At 38.4% G+C, this 22,209-nt stretch overlaps 3 protein-coding genes across 4 annotated transcripts; all 3 read right to left on the bottom strand.

Annotated features, from left to right (window-relative positions):
* Nucleotides 1–849: 849 nt before the first annotated feature.
* On the bottom strand, nt 850–4,274 carry LOC116207109 (G-type lectin S-receptor-like serine/threonine-protein kinase At1g11330). The gene is made up of 7 exons (XM_031539965.1): nt 2,842–4,274; nt 2,650–2,757; nt 2,383–2,558; nt 2,061–2,271; nt 1,729–1,966; nt 1,507–1,657; nt 850–1,407 (listed from the first exon to the last, which is right to left on the bottom strand). Exons 1-7 carry the CDS (start codon nt 4,121–4,123, stop codon nt 1,093–1,095), a joined length of 2,481 nt encoding a protein of 826 aa, XP_031395825.1. The 5' UTR covers nt 4,124–4,274; the 3' UTR covers nt 850–1,092.
* A 987-nt stretch (nt 4,275–5,261) lies between these two features.
* On the bottom strand, nt 5,262–8,876 carry LOC116209133 (G-type lectin S-receptor-like serine/threonine-protein kinase At1g11330). The gene is made up of 7 exons (XM_031542690.1): nt 7,473–8,876; nt 7,274–7,381; nt 7,007–7,182; nt 6,701–6,911; nt 6,369–6,606; nt 6,147–6,297; nt 5,262–6,046 (listed from the first exon to the last, which is right to left on the bottom strand). Exons 1-7 carry the CDS (start codon nt 8,710–8,712, stop codon nt 5,732–5,734), a joined length of 2,439 nt encoding a protein of 812 aa, XP_031398550.1. The 5' UTR covers nt 8,713–8,876; the 3' UTR covers nt 5,262–5,731.
* Nucleotides 8,877–17,325: 8,449 nt separating this feature from the next.
* Nucleotides 17,326–20,707, bottom strand: LOC116207108 (G-type lectin S-receptor-like serine/threonine-protein kinase At1g11330). 2 transcript variants are annotated; one of them, XM_031539963.1, is made up of 7 exons: nt 19,336–20,707; nt 19,144–19,251; nt 18,877–19,052; nt 18,554–18,764; nt 18,222–18,459; nt 18,000–18,150; nt 17,326–17,899 (listed from the first exon to the last, which is right to left on the bottom strand). In XM_031539963.1, the coding sequence occupies exons 1-7, from the start codon at nt 20,618–20,620 to the stop codon at nt 17,585–17,587; spliced, it is 2,484 nt and encodes an 827-aa protein (XP_031395823.1). In that variant the 5' UTR covers nt 20,621–20,707; the 3' UTR covers nt 17,326–17,584. The 2 variants fall into 2 exon arrangements, with proteins under 2 accessions (XP_031395823.1, XP_031395824.1); XM_031539964.1 differs by having other exon boundaries at nt 17,675–17,829; nt 19,336–20,706.
* Between the last annotated feature and the right edge of the window lie 1,502 nt (nt 20,708–22,209).

Genomic DNA, 22,209 nt, shown 5'->3' with positions numbered 1-22,209 from the left:
TCAAGAAATAATTAGGCAAATATAATATTTTTAATCGGTTTTACTCGTTAATTTCGAATAAACATGAAATTCAATTCGTGCGGATTCGTTCTCATTTCACACAAGTGGTTTTAAATCCAATCCTTTTTAAGTCAAATTTGCGCTTGATTCGGTTCAGATTACACGTCCCAATTTTAAGAGTCCAAGTTTAGTATAACAAACCGTTTTGTGCTATTTTCGGCCAAAAAAATTATTTTATTACGCCGTCACCAAAATCATCAAATCAACTGATAAAAGGAGCCCAAACGTGCCACTAAGTTCGAGTTTTGTGCCTCTTCCAAGTTAGTGTTGGGAATAACCTGGCAACACTTCAAGTTGCCATGAACCAAGATCGGATTGGGCCGGAACTATGGGAACTAAGTGCTATGCGGACAAAGTGCTACACTCGACAGACTAGATGGGAGCCAGCTCTTGAATCGTAGGAGCCACCTCAAGAATCATATCTATCTAGTGAAGTGTCTTAGGTCTAGCTTGATAGGACGTCAAGCCTTTGAGTGGGGGAATATTGTAACACCCCAACCCAATCCTGCATTGATGGGAAAGGGAATTAGTGAATAGTTAATAAGAACCGACCTATGAGATTACTAGCAACTTGGGGCCAATTGTTAGGCTTGACATGTTTCTAGGCCAGTTCCGTAAATTGAGTCTGGTCGTTATATAACAGCTACATCAATCATACTTCTTACTTGCCATAAACATCACAGGCACCCGGAGGAATCGTCAAGGAGTATGTTCGGTTAGCGACCAAAACGAGCTAACAGGTAGGCAGTAGTATCAAATGTCCTTGCACCACATGTTTGAACTCAGAGAGGCTGAACAATCGAAGTTCAATAAATTTCCAGTACCGGTCTCTGATACATACCTAGAGGCAGATGTAATGGTACCTATGCTACTGCAAAATTCTACATTAACTTTGTAGAGCACTAGAAGACCTAATAACAAGAATTTGGTATGACTGTAAGCATTCCGGTGCTCGTAGCTTGTTGTTTCATAGAATGGAAAAGGAAAATCATCAATGAGTATTTTGTTCAGGTTTGACATTCCATTTGTTTCTTATCTTGCTTGTATAATGCTTATGGTAACGCTATTAACGGAAGAAACCTTCTGACTCTGTTGAGGCGATTCCATGTTCGAAGCCATCAAGCTGTTTAAGAAGGCAGGCTGATTCGGAGCAGGGAGATCGACAATTTCACTCTCGAGCATTGAAACAACGGTGGACATATTTGGCCTATCTTTCGTAGATTCTTGAACACAGAGCAATCCCATGTGCATGAACTTCAGGATTACCGGTTGAGTGTCTGCATCAACAATCAATGGATCTACAAAATTGACCATCCCGTCCCTGTCATCTGTCCATAATCTCCATGCCTAAACATGATATTCAGGAAAGCTCATTAATTCGGATGATGTAATAGTAAGGAAAGGCAACAAATTAGTGCGAGATGGACACAACAGACGGACACATACATAACCGAGGAGGTTCAAGAACTGCTCATCGAGGTAGAAACTCGTGTTGCGTCTCCCACTCAGGATCTCCAGTAACAACACTCCAAAGCTGAAGACATCGGATTTCTCAGAAAACTGCCCTTCCATGGCATATTCCGGAGACATATAACCGCTGCAGAATATTTAGAATCAGTTGATTAATTTTGCCACAAGGGAGCCTAGAGAAAGGAGAAAAGTGCTTACTATGTCCCGACAACTCTTCTCGTGTTTGCCTGATCTTCGTTAACGCCAAATATCCTTGCCATGCCAAAGTCTGATATTTTCGGGTTGAGATCTTCATCCAATAAAACGTTGCTTGCTTTCAAATCTCTATGAATAATTCTTAATCTAGAATCCCTGTGTAGGTAAAGTAGTCCTCGAGCAATTCCCGCAATTATGTTTCGCCTTTTTTCCCAATTGAGCTGCCCCCTATTCATCGGATCTAAGAAATGATAACACAACGGTGAGTTTACAACAGAATAAGGTAGAATTTCACGAGCCTATATTCTCACTCTTATCTCCTAACAGGAGCTTACCGAATATGAGGGCATCTAAGCTTTTGTTTGGCATGTACTCGTAAATCAAGATCCTTTCGTCTCCCTCAATGCAGCACCCGAGAAGCCTGACAAGATTCCGGTGTTGAAGCCTTGAGATGACCAGAACCTCGTTCATGAACTCCTGCATTCCTTGTCCCGAGAATTTCGAAAGTCTTTTAACTGCAATTTCCTGCCCGTCTGGGAACCTTCCCTGGAGGATCAACAGAATTTATTATGAGATCTGATCAAACATTAAAAAATAAAAAATAAAAAAAATCAGCATTTCTTTTTCTTATTTAATTTATAGATTTTGCCAACCTACCCTATGCACTTGACCGAAACCTCCTCGACCAAGCATGTTGTTCGAGCTGAAATTGTTGGTAGCATTGGCAATCTCATTAAAGTTATACAGGGGGAGGTCTTCGAGTTTCACTTGCTTGGGGTCATCTCTAGGCAAGCCTCCGATAGGTGATCTCTGTATCCTTGTTTTCCCACTTTCTGATAAATTATCGCAGCAAAGAAACCAATATGTGATTGTGACATTCATATAATCAGGCTTCAAATACGCTAATTTTATTGAGTTGCTCACCTCTACTTTTATAAATCCATCGCCACATGAAATACCCAGAAAAGGCGAGGCCAATCACACCGACTATCAATGCTACTATGATTTTCACTCTGCTTACCGCATTTTTATCTGCAGAGACAAGGGAACACATGAAAACTAGTCGATCTCAAGAGAAGTTGTGATAGGTGAAAACTGAAAGCAACGAACAGGTACCTATTTCAGAAGCTGCCACTCGTATGTAAAGATCGATCCCACTTTCAGAGAACTTTTGTATATCTACTAAGTCCCCGTACCACACCATACACCCAATACCACTGTCATATGCATAAGCCCTGCACGAACAATTCGACAAGCATCGTGTTGGACACTTGCTTTCCTCTTCGGACAGCCACACTGCTGAGTCAGGAACCTTCATGTTGCTGAGTTTAAGAAACCCATCTGATTCACCACTTTCGCCATTAAGGCTCGTGTTCATCTGATCACACTGTTGCGCAGCGCTCCTAACACATCCACTAGTCCAATTCCCACTGTTCCATTCCTCCAATTTCTTTGGCTTATAACCCCTTAAACAGCTGCAGATCGGTGACATTTTAGAATCACAAGTTCCGAATGCCCCACATTTGCCATAATAGTCGCACTCGCTCTCTCTGACCATCCAACTGATCTCCCATCTCTCCTTTTCATCGTACCAGGACAACTTCACCATGTTCCCTTCATGGTTCAATTGGAAGTAATCCAAAAATGACTCATTAAAAGAAGAATAGGTCAAGTATGCAGTCCCTTGATCGTCATTGGCAACACGTGTCCCTTGCAGGTAGACAGGATTCATATGAGGCACTCCAATAAAGACCTGACCGTTCCACGGACCACTCCTATAGGATGGGCTTCCCTCCTTCCATATAAATATCTCAGGAATGCCCGTCGCAGTATCAATCCCCATCGAGAACTTCCCAATTGAAGGATCAGAGGGGCTTCTCCACGAAGTGAGCGCTGTCTTTCCTTGGCTATGGCTGATTCTCATGTTCAGCAAGAATGAGTCCGAAGGAATCTCGAAACTCTGCCACAGAGTATTGAGCTGAGCTCCTCGTAAGACCAAGTTCCCTGAATCTAAAATCTGGGCACTCGTGCTGTTCGCCCCAGTAGTCGAAACATCCGATGACCATAGAGTTTCATTTTGTCCATTCTGGACCACAAGGTTTCCGTCATCGGATAGTTTCAGGATTCCCGAAGAATCATCGATGGATCTGTTCCGGTTTGCGACCCAGATGACAGGAGAAGGGACACGATTGTACCAAATGCCCACATAACGTTCACTTGAGTTAGGCGGGCTGAAGAAGCCGAGCTTGAAGGTACTGTTGTTGGAGATGATGGATTCCGGGTCTCTGATGAACTCAGTCCTACTTATGCTGTCTCTGCAGATGCAGAACTCCAGAGCAACCGTATTGAGTAGAAGAAGAGTCAAATATAAGAAGTTGATTCCTGCAGGGATTCCCATTGCTGTTGTTCTTCATGTTCTTGGTGTCGCAATGCTAGATTAGAGTTTTAGGGAGTAGTACTTTGTAAAATTATTCATCTGCATTGGTGAGATATTTCCGTCAGGGGATTGAAATTTGGGCCACAAAGTCCTTAGCCGCCCATTTTGACTTGTACACACTCTTGACGTGTCCATCGCCTGACTAATCCGCAGCCCCATAAACTCCCGATTGTAAATTTTCTCTTCATTCACAAAAAAAAAAAAAATTAAACTCAAGATTGTTTTAAAAGAGAATATACGTCGAATCACCTAAATCATCTTAGATTAGAGAGTTCCTCAATATTGGCCTCATGACTTTTCTTGAGAATATTCGGAGAGTGCCAAAAACTTGTTGCTTCCTTTCCCCAAAAAAAAAAAGAAAAAAAGAAAAAAAGAAAAAGAAGAAAAGGCAAGACCTGCAGGCGGGAACTTTCTTAGAAACAGGACACGTTTGTGGCATGTGTCTGAAATTTGGGCGAAATAGAAGAGAAAGAAAACCTTGATTATTAATAAACCCGTATTAGGAACATGATAAAACCTCTTCTAGTAAGATATGAGAGAAATTATGGTTTCTATCAAGAAAAGAAAATGAGAAATTATGATTGATCAATGAGATGCGACGAGCATGCATCTCCCGATATTGACCGATCTCTTATGTTTCATTTATTCAGCAGTTATGTGAATTTATTCTGATCTATGTGTAATTCTACTCTAGAAGTAGGATGATCACGGTTCGGGTTAGGTCAATTTCGAGGTAAAATTTCGAGGCACCCTGTCATCGGTTCAGAAATTTTAAACCTGTCCCCGAGAACCAAAACCGAAATTAAGAAAATAACCGACCCTTACGGATATAGGCTTTCACAAGTCGATTCTCGGGTTACTCGAGAAAAACAACATAAGAGAGACGGAGTAATACCTCTTGGAAAAGCTTTTGCTGACCCAGCACAGTGGAATGCAAACCTTCAAACTCCTTCTGGTGTTGGATTTGAGCTTCCTGAACAGCCCTTAAGGAATCATCGAGAACCTTGAGGCCAGTACCCTCTGCCATCAAAGTTGAGAACGCAATGAAAGCACCAATGAAGGGAATTCCTTCAGTAACAGAGTCTCGATGGAACAATACTCAGAGAAATCAGCAACAAAGGCAGTTTATGTATTTACTCAGCAATTCTTAAGGGAGAATTGCAATCCTCACATCAGAACATTCACGGCAGAAGGGGATGAGAATTCAGAGAAGAAAGGGATGAGAATACAGAGAGAAAACTAGGAGATGAGAATAAGGAATATAGCTTAACAGATTGATACCCCTCACTACCATTCACCCCCTTATTATAACGACTCACTCCTTACCCGTATATGCCAGCACATCCATCTCTAACTAACACGAGCCCTAGATGAAATCATCAGACCTTCTAGAACGTATCCTCTGACGTGAGCTCTTCCTCTGTGCATTTTGCTGACCACCACCTTCATCCCTACTGGTACTTGCTCCCTCATTCACAACAGTAAGCATTCCGATGCTCGTAGCTTGTTGTTTCATAGAATGTAATCATCAATGAGTATGTTGTTCAGGTTTGACATTCCATTTGTTTCTTATCTTGCTTGTATAATGCTTATGGTAACGCTATTAACGGAAGAAGCCTTCTGACTCTGTTGAGGCGACTCCATGTTCGAAGCCATCAAGCTGTTTAAGAAGGCAGGCTGATTCGGAGCAGGGAGATCGACAATTTCACTCTCGAGCATTGAAACAACGGCGGACATATTTGGCCTATCTTTCGTAGATTCTTGAACACAGAGCAATCCCATGTGCATGAACTTCAGGATTACCGGTTGAGTGTCTGCATCAACAATCAATGGATTTATAAAATTGACCATCCCGTCCCTGTCATCTGTCCATAATCTCCATGCCTAAACATGATATTCAGGAAAGCTCATTAATTCGGATGATGTAATAGTAAGGAAAGGCTACAAATTAGCGCGAGATGGGACACAACAGACGGACACATACATAACCGAGGAGGTTCAAGAACTGCTCATCGAGGTAGAAACTTGTGTTGCGTCTCCCACTCAGGATCTCCAGTAACAACACTCCAAAGCTGAAGACATCGGATTTCTCAGAAAACTGCCCTTCCATGGCATATTCCGGAGACATATAACCACTGCAGAATATTTGGAATCAGTTGATTAATTTTGCCACAAGGGAGCCTAGAGAAAGGAGAAAAGTGCTTACTATGTCCCGACAACTCTTCTCGTGTTTGCTTGATCTTCGTTAACACCAAATATCCTTGCCATGCCAAAGTCTGATATTTTCGGGTTGAGATCTTCATCCAATAAAACGTTGCTTGCTTTCAAATCTCTATGAATAATTATTAATCTAGAATCCCTGTGTAGGTAAAGTAGTCCTCGAGCAATTCCCGCAATAATGTTTCGCCTTTTTTCCCAATTGAAATGCCCCCTATTCATCGGATCTAAGAAATGATAACACAATGGTGAGTTTACAGCAGAATAAGGTAGAATTTCATGAGTCTATATTCTCACTCTTATCTCCTAACAGGAGCTTACCGAATATGAGGGCTTCTAAGCTTTTGTTTGGCATGTACTCGTAAATCAAGATCCTTTCGTCTCCCTCAATGCAGCACCCGAGAAGCCTGACAAGATTCCGGTGTTGAAGCCTTGAGATGACCAGAACCTCGTTCATGAACTCCTGCATTCCTTGTCCCGAGAATTTCGAAAGTCTTTTAACTGCAATTTCCTGCCCATCTGGGAACCTTCCCTGGAGGATCAACAGAATTTATTCTGAGATCTGATCAAACATAAAAAAATCAGCGTTTCTCTTTCTTATTTAATTTATAGATTTTGCCAACATACCCTATGTACTGGACCGAAACCTCCACGACCCAGCATGTTGTTCAAGCTGAAATTGTTCGTAGCATTTGCAATCTCATTGAAGTTATACAGGGGGAGGTCTTCGAGTTTCACTTGCTTGGGGTCATCTCTGGGCAAGCCTCTGAGAGGTGATCTCTGTATCCTTGTTTTCCGACTTTCTGATAAATTATCGCAGCAAAGAAACTGCCATGTGATCGTGGCATTCATATAATCAGACTTCAAATACGCTAACTTTATTGAGTTGCCCACCTCTACTTTTAGAAATCCATCGCCACATGAAATACCCAGAAAAGGCGAGGCCAATCACACCGACTATCAATGCTACTATGATTTTCACTTTGCTTACCGTGTTTTCATCTGCAGAGACAAGGGAACACATGAAAATTAGTCGACCTCAAGAGAAGTTGTGATAGGTGAAAACTGAAAGCTTTGAGCAGGTACCTATTTCAGAAGCTGCCACTCGTATCTACTAAGTCCCGGTACCATACCAGACACCCAATACCACTGTCATATGCATAAGCCTTACACGAACAATTCGACAAGCATCGGATCGGACACTTGCTTTCCTCGTCGGACAGCCACACTGCTGAGTCAGGAACCTTCATGTTGCTGAGTTTATGAAACCCATCTGATTCGCCACTTTTGCCATTAAGGCTCGTGTTCATCCTCTCGCACTGTTGCACAGCGCTCCTAACACATCCACTAGTCCAATTCCCGCTGTTCCATTCCTCCAATTTCTTTGGCTTATAACCCCTTAAACAGCTGCAGATCGGTGACATTTTAGAATCACAAGTTCCGAATGCCCCACATTTGCCATAATAATCGCACTCGCTCTCTCTGGCCAACCAACGGATCTCCCATCTCTCCTCTCCATCGTCCCAGTACAACTCCACTACGTTCCCTTCATAGTTCAATTGGAAGTAATCCAAAAATGACTCATTAGCAAAAGAATAGGTCAAGTATACGGTCCCTCGATCATCGTTGGAAACACGTACCCATCGCAGGTAGACAGAATTCATACGAGGCACTCCAATGAAAGCCTGACCGTTCCATGGACCACTCCTGTAGTATGGGCTTCCCTCCTTCCATATAAATATCTCAGGAATGCGCATCGCAGTATCAATCCCCATCGAGAACTTCCCAATTGAAGGGTCAGAGGGGCTTTTCCACGAAGTGAGTTCTGTCTTTCCTTGGCTATGGCTGATTCTCATGTTCGACAAGAATGAGTCCGAAGGAATCTCGAAACTCTGCCACAGAGTATTCAGCTGAGCTCCTCGTAAGACCAAGTTCCCTGAATCTAAAATCTGGGCACTGGTGCTGTTCACGCCAGCAGTCGAAACATCCGATGACCATAGAGTTTCATTTTGTCCATTCTGGACCACAAGGTTTCCGTCATCGGATAGTTTCAGGATTCCCGAAGAATCATTGATGGATCTGTTCTGGTTTGCGACCCAGATGACAGGGGAAGAAGGGACATCATTGTACCAAATGCCCACATAACGTTCACTTGAGTTAGGGGGGCTGAAGAAGCCGAGCTTGAAGGTACCACCGTTGGAGATGATGGATTCCAGGTCTCTGATGAACTCAGTCCTACTTATGCTGTCTCTGCAGATGCAGAACTCCACAGCAACTGTACTGAGTAGAAGAAGAGTAAGATATAAGAAGCTGGTTCCTGCAAGCATTCCCATGGTTGTTGTTCTTCCTGTTCTTGGTGTTGCAATGCTCGATTAGAGTTGTAGGGAGTAATACTTTGTAACACTATGAAATTTGGGCAACGCTCGAAGTCCTTAGCCGCCCATTTTGATTTGTACACACTCTCTTAACGTGTTGATCGCCTGACTAATCCGCAGCCACATAGTCTCCCAATTGTGAATTTTTCTCTTCATCGACAAAAAAAAAGCTTGAACTCGAGACTTTTATTAGGGAGAGTAAATGCCGAATCACCTGAACTAACTTGCGTTAGAGAAACTAAATGATTTTTAATAGATTTTCAAAGGATGATTATTCAAGAGTTCCTCAATATTGGCCTCATGACTTTTCTTGCGAACATTCGGAGAGAGTAACTTGTGTCTTCCTTTCCCAAAAAAAAACATAGCAAAAAGGACAAGACCTGCGGGCGGGAACATTCTAAGAAACATGACACGTTTGCGGTATGTGTCTAAAATTTGGGTGAAATAGAAGAGACAGAAAACCTTGACTATTAATAAACTTGTATCAGAAACATGATAAAGCCTCTTCTACTAAGATATGAGAGAAATTATGATTTCTATCGAGAAAGGAAAAGGAGAAATTATGATTGAACAATGAGACGCGACGAGCATGCATCTCCCGATATTGACCGATCTCTCATGTTTCATTTATTCAGCAGTCATGTGAATTTATTCTCATCTATGTGTAATTCTACTCTAGAAGTAGGGTGATCACGGTTCGGGTTGGGTCAGTTTCGGGGTAAAATTTCGGGGCACCGCTTTCATATGTTCTGAAATTTTAAAATCCCTCCCCAAGAACCGAAACTGAAACTAAGAAAATAACCGACCCTTACGGATATATGTTTTCACGGGTCAGTTCTCGGGTTACCCGAGAAAAAACAACATAAGAATAAAACTAAAAACCATCAGTGCAGAGAGTGAACAAATGAAAAAGATCTTCAAGAATCGAGAGTTGTCCCCTTCGGCCTTCGTGATTGTGAGGCTCAGCCACATAGGGGAGGTAGGAGGAGATGAAGAAAGGTAGGGTTAGATGTGGAACTGAGAATGATAAACAATCAGATGTTGACTTGGTCTGGGCTCATATATTAAGTATTAAATATAATAGATTGTGAATTTTTTATATATATTGTTATGTAACCTCAGTTCGGGACAGGATATTCAGGTATGTCATTTCCAAACCCTAACTCGTAACCAAAACCGACAAAAGGATGAGTAACCGACCCTAGCACTGAACCGTACTCTAGAAGAATCGAAAATTTGAGGCTGTTCGGCTCGGTCTGATCGGGTTTTCCCGACATACCGATACTTGGAACCATTAGGGGTGAAGAACCCCATCCTGAAGACATTGCCATTGGATGTTATGCTTTCAGGGTCTTGGAGGTACCGAGACGACGAGACAAAGTCTGTCGCAGTAGAAAACTCAGAAGCCCAACACGAGACTAAAAGCAGAACAAACAATAAAACTCGCTCCGCCGATGAGCATCATTGTTTTCTAGATTTGCTATGCATAATCAGATTCTGTAGTATCATTTGAGTTACGATTGGAAGGCTGTTGTAAGAACAAGACCAAAGACGTTGATTATTGTGGTTTAGAATAATTTTTTTTTTCGGTGATTAGAATTTGGTGTCTCTCAGTCTGGAGAGGGAAGAGAGTCAACAAAGACAGCAATTGGTTCCTCTCATTGGTTGACTTTTGTTCAACTTGTATGGGGGGACCCAAGCTTTTGTTCAAAATCGGCCACTCAATTGGCTGCAATACATAGGCAATATAATTAATATAGTAATTGTAATTATAAAATTAAAATAATAAAAAATACAAATATAATGATGATGATAATAACAATATAATAACAAAACTAATAAGATCGTGTTTTTTCTAATAAGTAATATAATCGTGATGTTAATATTGATAGTAATGGTTTTTTTGCTCTGCTTGAAAAAATTGAGGATAAGATTAGGAGTAGATCCTGTAAGAGACGTTGCAAATTATGGTCACAAAATCTAGAGTAAGCTTCCCCCGATCAAAATAATGGGTCATGACTCATGAGATGTGACACATTGTTGTCCATATGTTTCTAGTATCCAAAATAGAATAGGACCCAAGCTATTGTTAAAAATCGACCATTATGTAATACTTATCTTAAAAAACTAATTAAAAATATATAAGATTCTTTTCGGTAGGTATAAGAATTCTTTTTTTTTTTTTTCAATTACATGAGAGAGCCATACTAATAAGGGATGAAGGAAAAGAAAATAAAAGAGAATGGCAAATCTACTGAAGTGGTTCAATTACAAAAAACGTCAGTTAGTGTGTTACACAACACTCCTTTTGTCGTTAGAATAAAGAATCTTTTTGCTCGTCATTATTGAGCTGATGGCTATCCGAAGGCTCGTAAGGGAGACTTTGTGGTGGGACATGAGGTTTGTTCACACTTATGGCCGCCAAGAAATCTCTATTAAATTTGGAATTAATGATTATTTATTTTTCTGTGGGCACTGACATAATTGTATTGATGATCTTAACGATTGTGAAAAAATCCAGCTAAAGCAGGAGGTGCTGCACTGGTTAAATCATTCAATTAACTCCAAAAGTTCTGGCTGTAGCATATGAAGCACTGGCCCCTATCGTTCTTCCGATTCTATTTCCCGGTTTTGGGCTTGTAAAATTGTAAATTATGCCAAGCATAGAGGTATTTTCTCTTGCCCTTATCTCGATTGCTATATGACCGTGCTCTTTACCTTATGCATGTGCAAGAGTTATAATGTTGTTAATAATCGATGATTTAGTGTGCAGTCAAATTTTAGACTTGAGACAGCTCGATTTGGTTTGCTCCTTGTACATGATTTTCTAACCTCGAGAACCAAAACGGCCCAGAAACTGAATTTCTTTGGTTTTTCGCAATCGAAATTTTCTTGAAACTGATGACTTCACCAAAAAAAGGAAATCACTTTATATTTATTTATGTAATGATTTAGGCTGCTTCTAATATCAGTATGACTAACCAAAACTTGCTCCAAGAATTCGCCCAAAGAAAGATTTCACCTCATATTAAGCCCCGAAATCTTGTCATGCGGTAAGTTGTTAATTATGATATTCAGGGACGGAGCTAGAAAATTATGTCGGGGAGGGGGGGGGCCAAAATCTTCTCTTAAAAAGCTAAAACGGGTCAGTAGCAAATGTAGCTTGCCACGTCACCCGTTGTTTCTTTTCTCATTTAAAGTGATTGGTGTATACCCATATATATATATGCATACCAGCGTTCAAACCCGTGCATTGTGGGGTTATTTTGAATAATTAATTTTTGCAATATTTAAAAATAAATTTACTCCTTATAATTAGAAGAATTAAGAATTTCATAATAATCATAATATATTAGCTATTGTTAATATATGGTACATTCTTGTGGTTATCAACTTTTGATAATTTACATATATGCATAATTAATTTTTTTTAGCCGAAAATATTTTAATATCTATTTTACTTTTCTTTATTGATTTGATTTGTTGTTAGAATTAGTACAGGTTTTTTTTAGGAAAATAAAATTTGATGTGACCATATGTGACTTGTCAAAATTTTTCTACTTATATGGCCATAGGTTATTAAATTTGTAACTTCTGCAAATTTTTATAGATTAATAGTATTATTACATAATGTTCTTTTGAATGCAACATAATATATAGAAATTTCAAAAACACAAATTTACCAGAAACCACAAAATATGATTTTGCTATATTTTAAGTTTTTTTAATTCCAAAAATTATAAACCTTTTTTGGAGAAGTTGCAAAAGTTAAATTAATTATCTCTAATTTCTAATTGCATGAACTCAAGCACGTTAATTATTATTTGAGTGACTTTTACTATACGTATAAATATTTGTATTTATAAAAGGTTTACTATATCTAGATGTACGTATTTTTTGTTCTTAAAAGTTCAATTATTTTTTATAAATATTTAATTGCATTAATACAATAGCATTTATTATTGCTCAAATGAATTTTACTTATTAGATAGATAGATACCTTTATCTCCTTCACAATAGAAAGTGTGGGATTAATCCCATATTTTTATTATTTCAAAATTACCCCAGCACCCTGATTGTGTCCTTCGCGCCCTGTGCCTCATTACCCAGCTTTAAAACCCTATACATCTATATATATATATATATAGCACTATAAAACAAATGAAAATTTCAAAAGTGATTTTGCATTTTCACATTCTTAACAGTTCTCTCTATGAACTATTTCTTCTATCGCGAACCCATTTACTTCCCACCAGTTTTTCTCGCCAAAAGGTCAGGTCGTTACAGAACATTCTTCATCATAGGAATCTACTCGATCTTTACTTCCCACCAATTTTGCTCCCACGAAATTCAAAGTGGAGTGTCATTTCAATCCTCTTTTTTGGGTGACATCAAGCACCTCATGCTAACGTAACGCCAAACCTCCCTTGTGTTTCCTCATCGGACATCATAGTCACACTCAAGTTTGTCAGGATCTCGAGGCGGCTCCTAAGTTGTTACGATCTTACGATCCACGGGCAAGCTTCTGAGCCCGATCTTACTTTGAGGATCTAAATTGTAGGATCTTAGTGGGATCTCGATCCGACTCCTAAGATTATAGGATCTGAGCGATTCTAGCGATCTTACAATATACAAAATTTATAAAAAATTAGCCCAAGTCCATGCATGTTAAGCTTAGTAGTGAATCTAAATATACATTGCACGTGAAAGGTTTCTCGATTAAGTGGTAAGACGCAATAATAATAAATACTATAAAATATACAAAAAATTTAATTGCATCCAAAATATATATAATTAATTATATAAAATCATTAATAATCTTATAGTTTGGTTTAAAAATACCAAATCAATAAATATGACAACTTAATATCATTAATGTATATTGATAATTTTTTATTTAAATATAACATTATTGATAATATAAAAAATTATAAATAATAAATTCAATTTTTTTGCGAGAATAAAGTCGACTTTCCTTTAAACAATACAAGAAGTGAAGATATAATATTTTAATATTGCATATTTTCAAACTATTATATATTTGTTGGAATTTTGAAGTAGTTGATTGAAACAAAAGAAGAAAAAAATTTCAATTCTAATGTTTAATAAAAAAGAAATTATAATAAATATTCATTTTAAGTACATTAGTAATTTAATATTCTTGTTGTATTACACATATAATAAATTTTAAAATAAGTAAAAATAAAAAGTGAGTAATAATTAATTAATATAAAAAGCCTTAGCAGAATGCATGATTAAAATCATGATAATCAAGAGTAAAACGAGTAAACACTATTAAGGGAAAATGAGAGAAAAGAAAGATAAAAAAAATTCTCCAATTGCTTATAATTCTAATATATTGGAAAAAGTTACCTTGAAACTAATGAATAATTATTGATAATCTTCTTTTATCTGTAAATCACATATACTTTTAATTTGTTCTCAATTTTCATTTGGAATAAGTACCAAAAAAGATAAATACATTTGAAACATTTTTCTTTTAGACCAAAAGGTTTATTTTTGTATAAAGGGATATAACATTTGTTAATATTTTAATAAGTCTTTTCCGATATTTTGAATTTTTTATGTTTCAAAAGTTAAACCTAAAATTTGTAAATTCTAAAAAATTAGAAAAAAAATATATATACACACATTACGACATCAAAAAACGAAAGAGAGGCAAACAGGGCTGATAATGGTTCGTCAAAGGGCACCATAGCCCCTAGCGAGGTCGTCGGCTAGTGCTAGCTGCCGGCCAAAGGCCCTTACCGCTTAATTGTCTGCTTCCTATAAAAATATGATAGAGTACGGAGAAAAAATTAGAAAGAAAACGATAAAAGACAATCAAATAGTATCTCCGAACATAAAAAGGATACCTATGATATCCTAAAAAAAGAGAGTAAAATATAGAAGAACAATAGATGAAGAATTCCTCGAGAATCATACGTAAATATTCTCTATTAAAGACCCATAAAGAATCTAAAAATTTATAAGCTAATAGATATTTTATAAGTGATGATATACCTTTTGAAATATAAGAACATGACCATTGCGATTTTTGGGCTACAACATCAAGAATTTTTTGAGACTTCTTAATGAAACTATAAAAAAAAAAAAAAGTTTTAGAGGGAGAAGGGAGTTCAAATTATTTTTTATGTGTTTATTGGAAAACTAGAAAGTATATATAGTAAAAACAAATACAACTTTTTAATCACATCCCTTTAGCAATTACATATTTTCACCAAAAAATTAATTCACCAAATATGAAATAGCATTTGAAGATTAAATTTATCTATACTGATTTAACTATTAAATTTATCTTCTTGTTAAATTATATCTTTCTCTTTATTTTTCCGATCGGATCTGTATAGTTTTTTATTATAATAAAGAAGATGTAATTTTCTAGAAAAATAAAAAAAATTAAGTGATATATAAATTTCATTTTGCCCTAGGGATACAAGGGTCTCTAAAAATATTGTTTCAAAAGTTGTTTCCCTTATATTGTTTGAATGTAGGGACATTTACTAAAAGGTACAATGATTTTAAGAATTAATTTGGTTTTGTTAATTATATAAATGAGCAAATTTGTACTATCATTGTTTAAGTAAGGGCAAAATAGAAAGAATAGTTGGAAAAACAACACTTCATACTTTTATGTTTACCATTGAAAGTGTGAAAGGGTTCAGGAGATAACTATGTGAAATCGCTGGGCAACGAACATAATATACAACAAACTTTTGAAATTATAAATCCATATGAAAAAATAGGATAAACATACTTGCAATAAGGACTAACTCGATTAAAATGGATGTGAGAGGAAAAAATGTCAAAGGTCAATCATTGTTATCATGTTTATGTTTATTTGATGTTTACTGTTACGATCATGAGCTAAACTCCTTTATCTAGGGCCTCAATAGAATCTAGTACTTTTATATAAAATTATGAATTCTTTACTATATATCTATTGAATTCGATTGAATTGATTATTCTATCTTGTTCTTAATGTGATTAATTGCCTGATCACCGATTAATTTGACTAGGAAATCTAGAAAAGCTGGGAAGAGGATTCTAGTTTAAGCCATTGATAGGATAGCCTAAGTTTAGTTTGAGATGGAAAATTGACTAATTCGCGTGAAGGATAGGAATATATCCAAACGCCTTAGGTAGTAAATTAGGATTGATAATTGAGGGGTTCCCGCTTATTAATTGCCTAGGAATAGAGTAATTACCTCAATACATGGAATACGTTTCTATAACCCTCGGAAGAGGCGTAGAAAGATTATAGAAGGTTAGTAATTCGGGAATATGTTAGAATAAAGAGAGAATGATCGATTTTGTATAAGTTACTAGGGGAAATTGAAATCCCTGGGTTCATCTTCATTGATTTCACTTGTGATTATTTTGTTGCTTTAGTAAGTTCTTAGATTTAGCCTTAAACACTTTTCTGGAATCAATCGTCTGGATAAAAACTAGTTGTGATAGTTTTGATACTTAGTGAGGTTTATACCAATCTCTGTGGAACGATACTCTTAGTCACTCTTTATTACTTGAGGCGATACGTATATTTGCGTGTTCACTGTTAGATTTATCACAACACTGAGTTTACATGATTAATCCAGTACTTATGAGATTTTAAATAAAAATGACATTCCACAATTCAAAACACATAAACATGGTCACACACAATCACATCAATAGTTAATTCATCGATTTTAGGCTCAAGAAATCAATTAGGTGAATTTAATATTTTTAATCGATTTTATTCGTTAATGCCGAATAAACATGAAATTCAATTCGTGTGGGTTCATTCTCATTTCACAGAATTGGTTTTAAATCCAATCCTTTTTATGTCAAATTCATGCTCGATTCGGTTCAGATTACACATCCCAATTTTAAGAGTCCAAGTTTAGTATAATGAACCAGTTCGTGCTATTTTCAGCCAATAAAATTATTTCATTATGCTGTCACCAAAATCATCAAATAAACCGATAAAAGGAGCCTAAACGTGCCACTAAGTTCGAGTTTTGTACCTCTTTGAAGCTAGTGTCGGGAAAAACCTGGCGACACTTCAAGTTGCCAGGAACCAAGACCGGATTGGGCCGGAACTGTGGGAACTAAGTGCTATGCGGACAAAGTGCTACACCCGACAAACTAGATGGGAACCACCTCTTGAACCGTAGGAGCCACCTCAAGAATCCTATATGCCTAGTGAAGTGTCTTAGGTCTAGCTTGATAGGACGTCAAGCCTTTGAGTGGGGGAATATTGTAACACCCCAACCCAATCATGCATTGATGGGAAAGGGGATTAGTGAATAGTTAATAAGAATCGACCTATGAGATTACTAGCAACTTGAGGCTAGTGGTTGGGCTTAACAAGTTGTTAGGCCAATCTCGTAGATTGAGTCGGGTCATTACATAATAGCTGCACCAATCTTACTTCTTACTTGCCGTAAACATCACAGGCACCCGGAGGAATCGTCAAGGAGTATGTTCGGTTAGCGACCAAAACGAGCTAACAGTTAGGCAGCAGTATCAAATGTCCTTTCACCACATGTTTGTACTCAGAGAGGCTGAACAATCGAAGTTTAAGAAATTTCCATTGGAGGCGACTGCTTCCAGTCTTGGTCTCTAATACATACCTAGAGGTAGAGGTAATGGTATCTATGCTACTGCAAAATTCTACGTTAACTTTGTAGAGCACTAGAAGACCTAATAACAAGAATTTGGTATGACTGTAAGCATTTCGATGCTCGTAGCTTGTCGTTTCATAGAATGGAAAAGGAAATTCATCAATGAGTATTTTGTTCAGGTTTGACATTCCATTTGTTTCTTATCTTGCTTGTATAATGCTTACGGTAACACTATTAACGGAACAAACCTTCTGACTCTGTTGAGGCGACTCCATGTTCGAAGCCATCAAGCTGTTTAAGAAGGCAGGCTGATTTGGAGCAGGGAGATCGACAATTTCACTCACGAGCATTGAAACAACGGTAGACATATTTGGCCTATCTTTCGTAGATTCTTGAACGCAGAGCAATCCGATGTGCATGAACTTCAAGATTACCGGTTGAGTGTCTGCATCAACAATCAATGGATCTATAAAATTGACCATCCCGTCCCTGTCATCTGTCCATAATCTCCATGCCTAAACATGATATTCAGGAAAGCTCATTAATTCGGATGATGTAATAGTAAGGAAAGGCAACAAATTAGCGCGAGATGGGACACAACAGACGGACACATACATAACCGAGGAGGTTCAAGAACTGCTCATCGAGGTAGAAACTTGTGTTGCGTCTCCCACTCAGGATCTCCAGCAACAGCACTCCAAAGCTGAAGACATCGGATTTCTCAGAAAACCGCCCTTCCATTGCATATTCCGGAGACATATAACCGCTGCAGAATATTTAGAATCAGTTGATTAATTTTGCCACAAGGGAGCCTAGAGAAAGGAGAAAAGTGCTTACTATGTCCCGACAACTCTTCTCGTGTTTGCCTGATCTTCATTAACGCCAAATATCCTTGCCATGCCAAAGTCTGATATTTTCGGGTTGAGATCTTCATCCAATAAAACGTTGCTTGCTTTCAAATCTCTATGAATAATTCTTAATCTAGAATCCCTGTGTAGGTAAAGTAGTCCTCGAGCAATTCCCGCAATTATGTTTCGCCTTTTTCCCCAATTGAGCTGCCCCCTATTCATCGGATCTAAGAAATGATAACACAACGGTGAGTTTACAACAGAATAAGGTAGAATTTCACGAGCCTATATTCTCACTCTTATCTCCTAACAGGAGCTTACCGAATATGAGGGCATCTAAGCTTTTGTTTGGCATGTACTCGTAGATCAAGATCCTTTCGTCTCCCTCAATGCAGCACCCGAGAAGCCTGACAAGATTCCGGTGTTGAAGCCTTGAGATGACCAGAACCTCGTTCATGAACTCCTGCATTCCTTGTCCCGAGAATTTCGAAAGTCTTTTAACTGCAATTTCCTGCCCGTCTGGGAACCTTCCCTGGAGGATCAACAGAATTTATTATGAGATCTGATCAAACATTAAAAAATAAAAAATAAAAAAAAATCAGCATTTCTTTTTCTTATTTAATTTATAGATTTTGCTAACATACCCTATGCACTTGACCGAAACCTCCTCGACCGAGCATGTTGTTCGAGCTGAAATTGTTGGTAGCATTGGCAATGTCATTAAAGTTATACAGGGGGAGGTCTTCGAGTTTCACTTGCTTGGGGTCATCTCTAGGCAAGCCTCCGATAGGTGATCTCTGTATCCTTGTTTTCCCACTTTCTGATAAATTATCGCAGCAAAGAAACCAATATGTGATTGTGACATTCATATAATCAGGCTTCAAATACGCTAATTTTATTGAGTTGCTCACCTCTACTTTTAGAAATCCATCGCCACATGAAATACCCAGAAAAGGCGAGGCCAATTACACCGACTATCAATGCTACTATGATTTTCACTCTGCTTACCGAGTTTTTATCTGCAGAGACAAGGGAATACATGAAAATTTGTCGACCTCAAGAGAAGTTGTGATAGGTGAAAACTGAAAGCAATGAACAGGTACCTATTTCAGAAGCTGCCACTCGTATGTAAAGATCGACCCCATTTTCAGAGAACTTCTGTATATCTACTAATTCCAGGTACCATACCATACACCCAATACCGCTGACATATGCATAAGCCCTGCATGAACAATTTGACAAGCATCGGGTCTGACACTTGCTTTCCTCTTCGGGCAGCCACACTGCTGAGTCAGGAACCTTCATGTTGCTGTGTTTAAGAAACCCATCTGATTCGCCACTTTCTCCATTAAGGCTCGTGTTCATCCTCTCGCACTGTTGCGCAGTGCTCCTAACACATCCACTAGTCCAATTCCCGCTGTTCCATTCCTCCAATTTCTTTGGCTTATAACCCCTTAAACAGCTGCAGATCGGTGACATTTTAGAATCACAAGTTCCGAATTCCCCACATTTTCCGTAATAATCGCACTCGCTCTCTCTGGCCAACCAACCGATCTCCCATCTCTTCTTTCCATCGTCCCAGTACAACTCCACTAAGTTCCCTTCATGGTTCAATTGGAAGTAATCCAATAATGACTCATTAGCAAAAGAATAGGTCAAGTATACGGTCCCTTGATCGTCGTTGGCAACACGTACCCCTTGCAGGTAGACAGAATTCATACGAGGCACTCCAATGAAGGCCTGACCGTTCCATGGACCACTCCTATAGTATGGGCTTCCCTCCTTCCATATAAATATCTCAGGAATGCTCATAGCGGGATCAATCCCCATCGAGAACTTCCCAATTGAAGGATCAGAGGGGCTTTTCCATGAAGTGAGTGCTGTCTTTCCATGGCTATGGCTGATTCTCATGTTTGGCAAGAATGAGTCTGAAGGAATCTCGAAACTCTGCCACAGAGTATTGAGCTGAGCTCCTCGTAAGACCAAGTTCCCTGAATCTGAAATCTGGGCACTGGTATTGTTCGCCCCAGCAGTCGAAACATCCGATGACCATAGAGTTTCATTTTGTCCATTCTGGACCACAAGGTTTCCGTCATCAGATAGTTTCAGGATTCCCGAAGAATCATTGATGGATCTGTTCCGGTTTGCGACCCAGATGACAGGGGAAGAAGGGACACGATTGTACCAAATGCCAACATAACGTTCACTTGAGTTAGGCGGGCTGAAGAAGCCGAGCATGAAGGTACTGCTGTTGGAGATGATGGATTCCGGGTCTCTGATGAGCTCAGTCCGACTTATGCTGTCTCTGCAGATGCAGAACTCCACAGCAACTGTACTGAGCAGAAGAAGAGTAAGATAAAAGAAGTTGGTTCCTGCAGGCATTCCCATGGTCGTTGATCTTCTTGTTCTTGGTGTTGCAATGCCAGATTAGAGTTTTAGGGAGTAATACTTTGTAAAATTTTTCATCTGCATTGGTGAGATATTTCCATCGGAGGTTTTAAATTTGGAAAAGGTCAACGCCCTTAGCCGCCCATTTTGATTTGTACGCATTTTGATTTGTACACACTCTCTTAACGTGTTGATCGCCTGACTAATCCGCAGCCACATAGACTCCCAGTCGTGGATTTTTCTCTTCGTCCACAAAAAAAGCTTGAACTCGAGACCTTTTATGAGGGGAGTATATGCCAAATCACCTTAACCAACTCATGTTAGAGAAACTAAATGATCCTTAATTGATTTTCAAAGGATGATTATACAAGAGTTCCTCAATATTGGCCTCATGACTTTTCTTGCGAACATTCGGAGAGAGTTAAAAACTTGTGTCTTCATTTTCCCCAAAAAACCAAAAATAAAAAAATAAAAAAAGGCAAGATTTGCAGGCGGGAACATTCTAAGAAACAGGACCCGTTTGTAGAATGTGTCTGAAATTTGGCTGAAATAGAAGAGAAAGAAAACCTTGATTATTAACAAACTTGTATTAGGAACATGATAAAGCCTCTTCTAGTAAGATATGAGAGAAATTATGATTTCTATCAAGAAAAGAAAAGGAGAAATTATGTTTGATGAATGAGACGCGACGAGCATGCATCTCCCGATATTGACTGATCTCTTATGTTTCATTTATTCAGCAGTCATGTGAATTTATTCTGATCTATGTGTAATTCTACTCTAGAAGTAGGGTGATCACGGTTCGGGTTAGGTCAGTTTCGAGGTAAAATTTTGGGGCACCACTTTCATCTGTTCAGAAATTTTAAACAAGTCCTCGAGAACCGAAACTGAAATTAAGAAAATAACCGACCCTTACGGATATAGACTTTCACGGGTCGGTTCTTGAGTTACCTGAGAAAAATAACATAAAAAACTAAAAACCAATAGTGCAGAGAGTGGAGAAATAAAAAAAAAAAAAAAAAAAAACTTCAAGAATCGAGAGTTGTCCCCTTCAGTCTTCGTGATTGTGAGGCGCAGCCGTGTAGCAAAAGTAGGAGGAGCTGAAGAAAGGTAGGGTTAGATGTAGAATTGAGAATGATAAACGATCAGAGCGGAAGAGAGAAATATAGGTTTGAAGTAAACGGTGAAATGTGATGTTTGGATTAGCTTGGTTGCACTAAGATATTGATCCGGACTTGGCCTGACCTCATATATTAAATATTAACTATATAACAGATTGTAAATGTTTTACATATATTGTTATGTAACCTCGCTTTGGTATAGTATGTTCGGGTATGTCATTTCCAAACCCGAACCCATAACCAAAACTGACAAAAGGATGAGTAACCGAACCGTGCTCTGGAAGAACCGAAAATTTGAGGCTGTTCAGCTCAGTCTGAACGGGGTTTTTGGGGCAACCGATTTTTTTATCAGCCCTATCTAGAAGTAGGTAATTCGCTCCATGCGGTTTACCCAAACTATGATTAATTAATGTAGTTAACTCTACGTTATTCATATGTAATATAAGTACTTTTACTCGATATTTCTAA

This window comes from Punica granatum, chromosome 5 (assembly GCF_007655135.1).
Source record: "Punica granatum isolate Tunisia-2019 chromosome 5, ASM765513v2, whole genome shotgun sequence".
Taxonomy (NCBI): domain Eukaryota; kingdom Viridiplantae; phylum Streptophyta; class Magnoliopsida; order Myrtales; family Lythraceae; genus Punica; species Punica granatum.
This window is presented reverse-complemented; position numbering and strand designations above follow the sequence as displayed.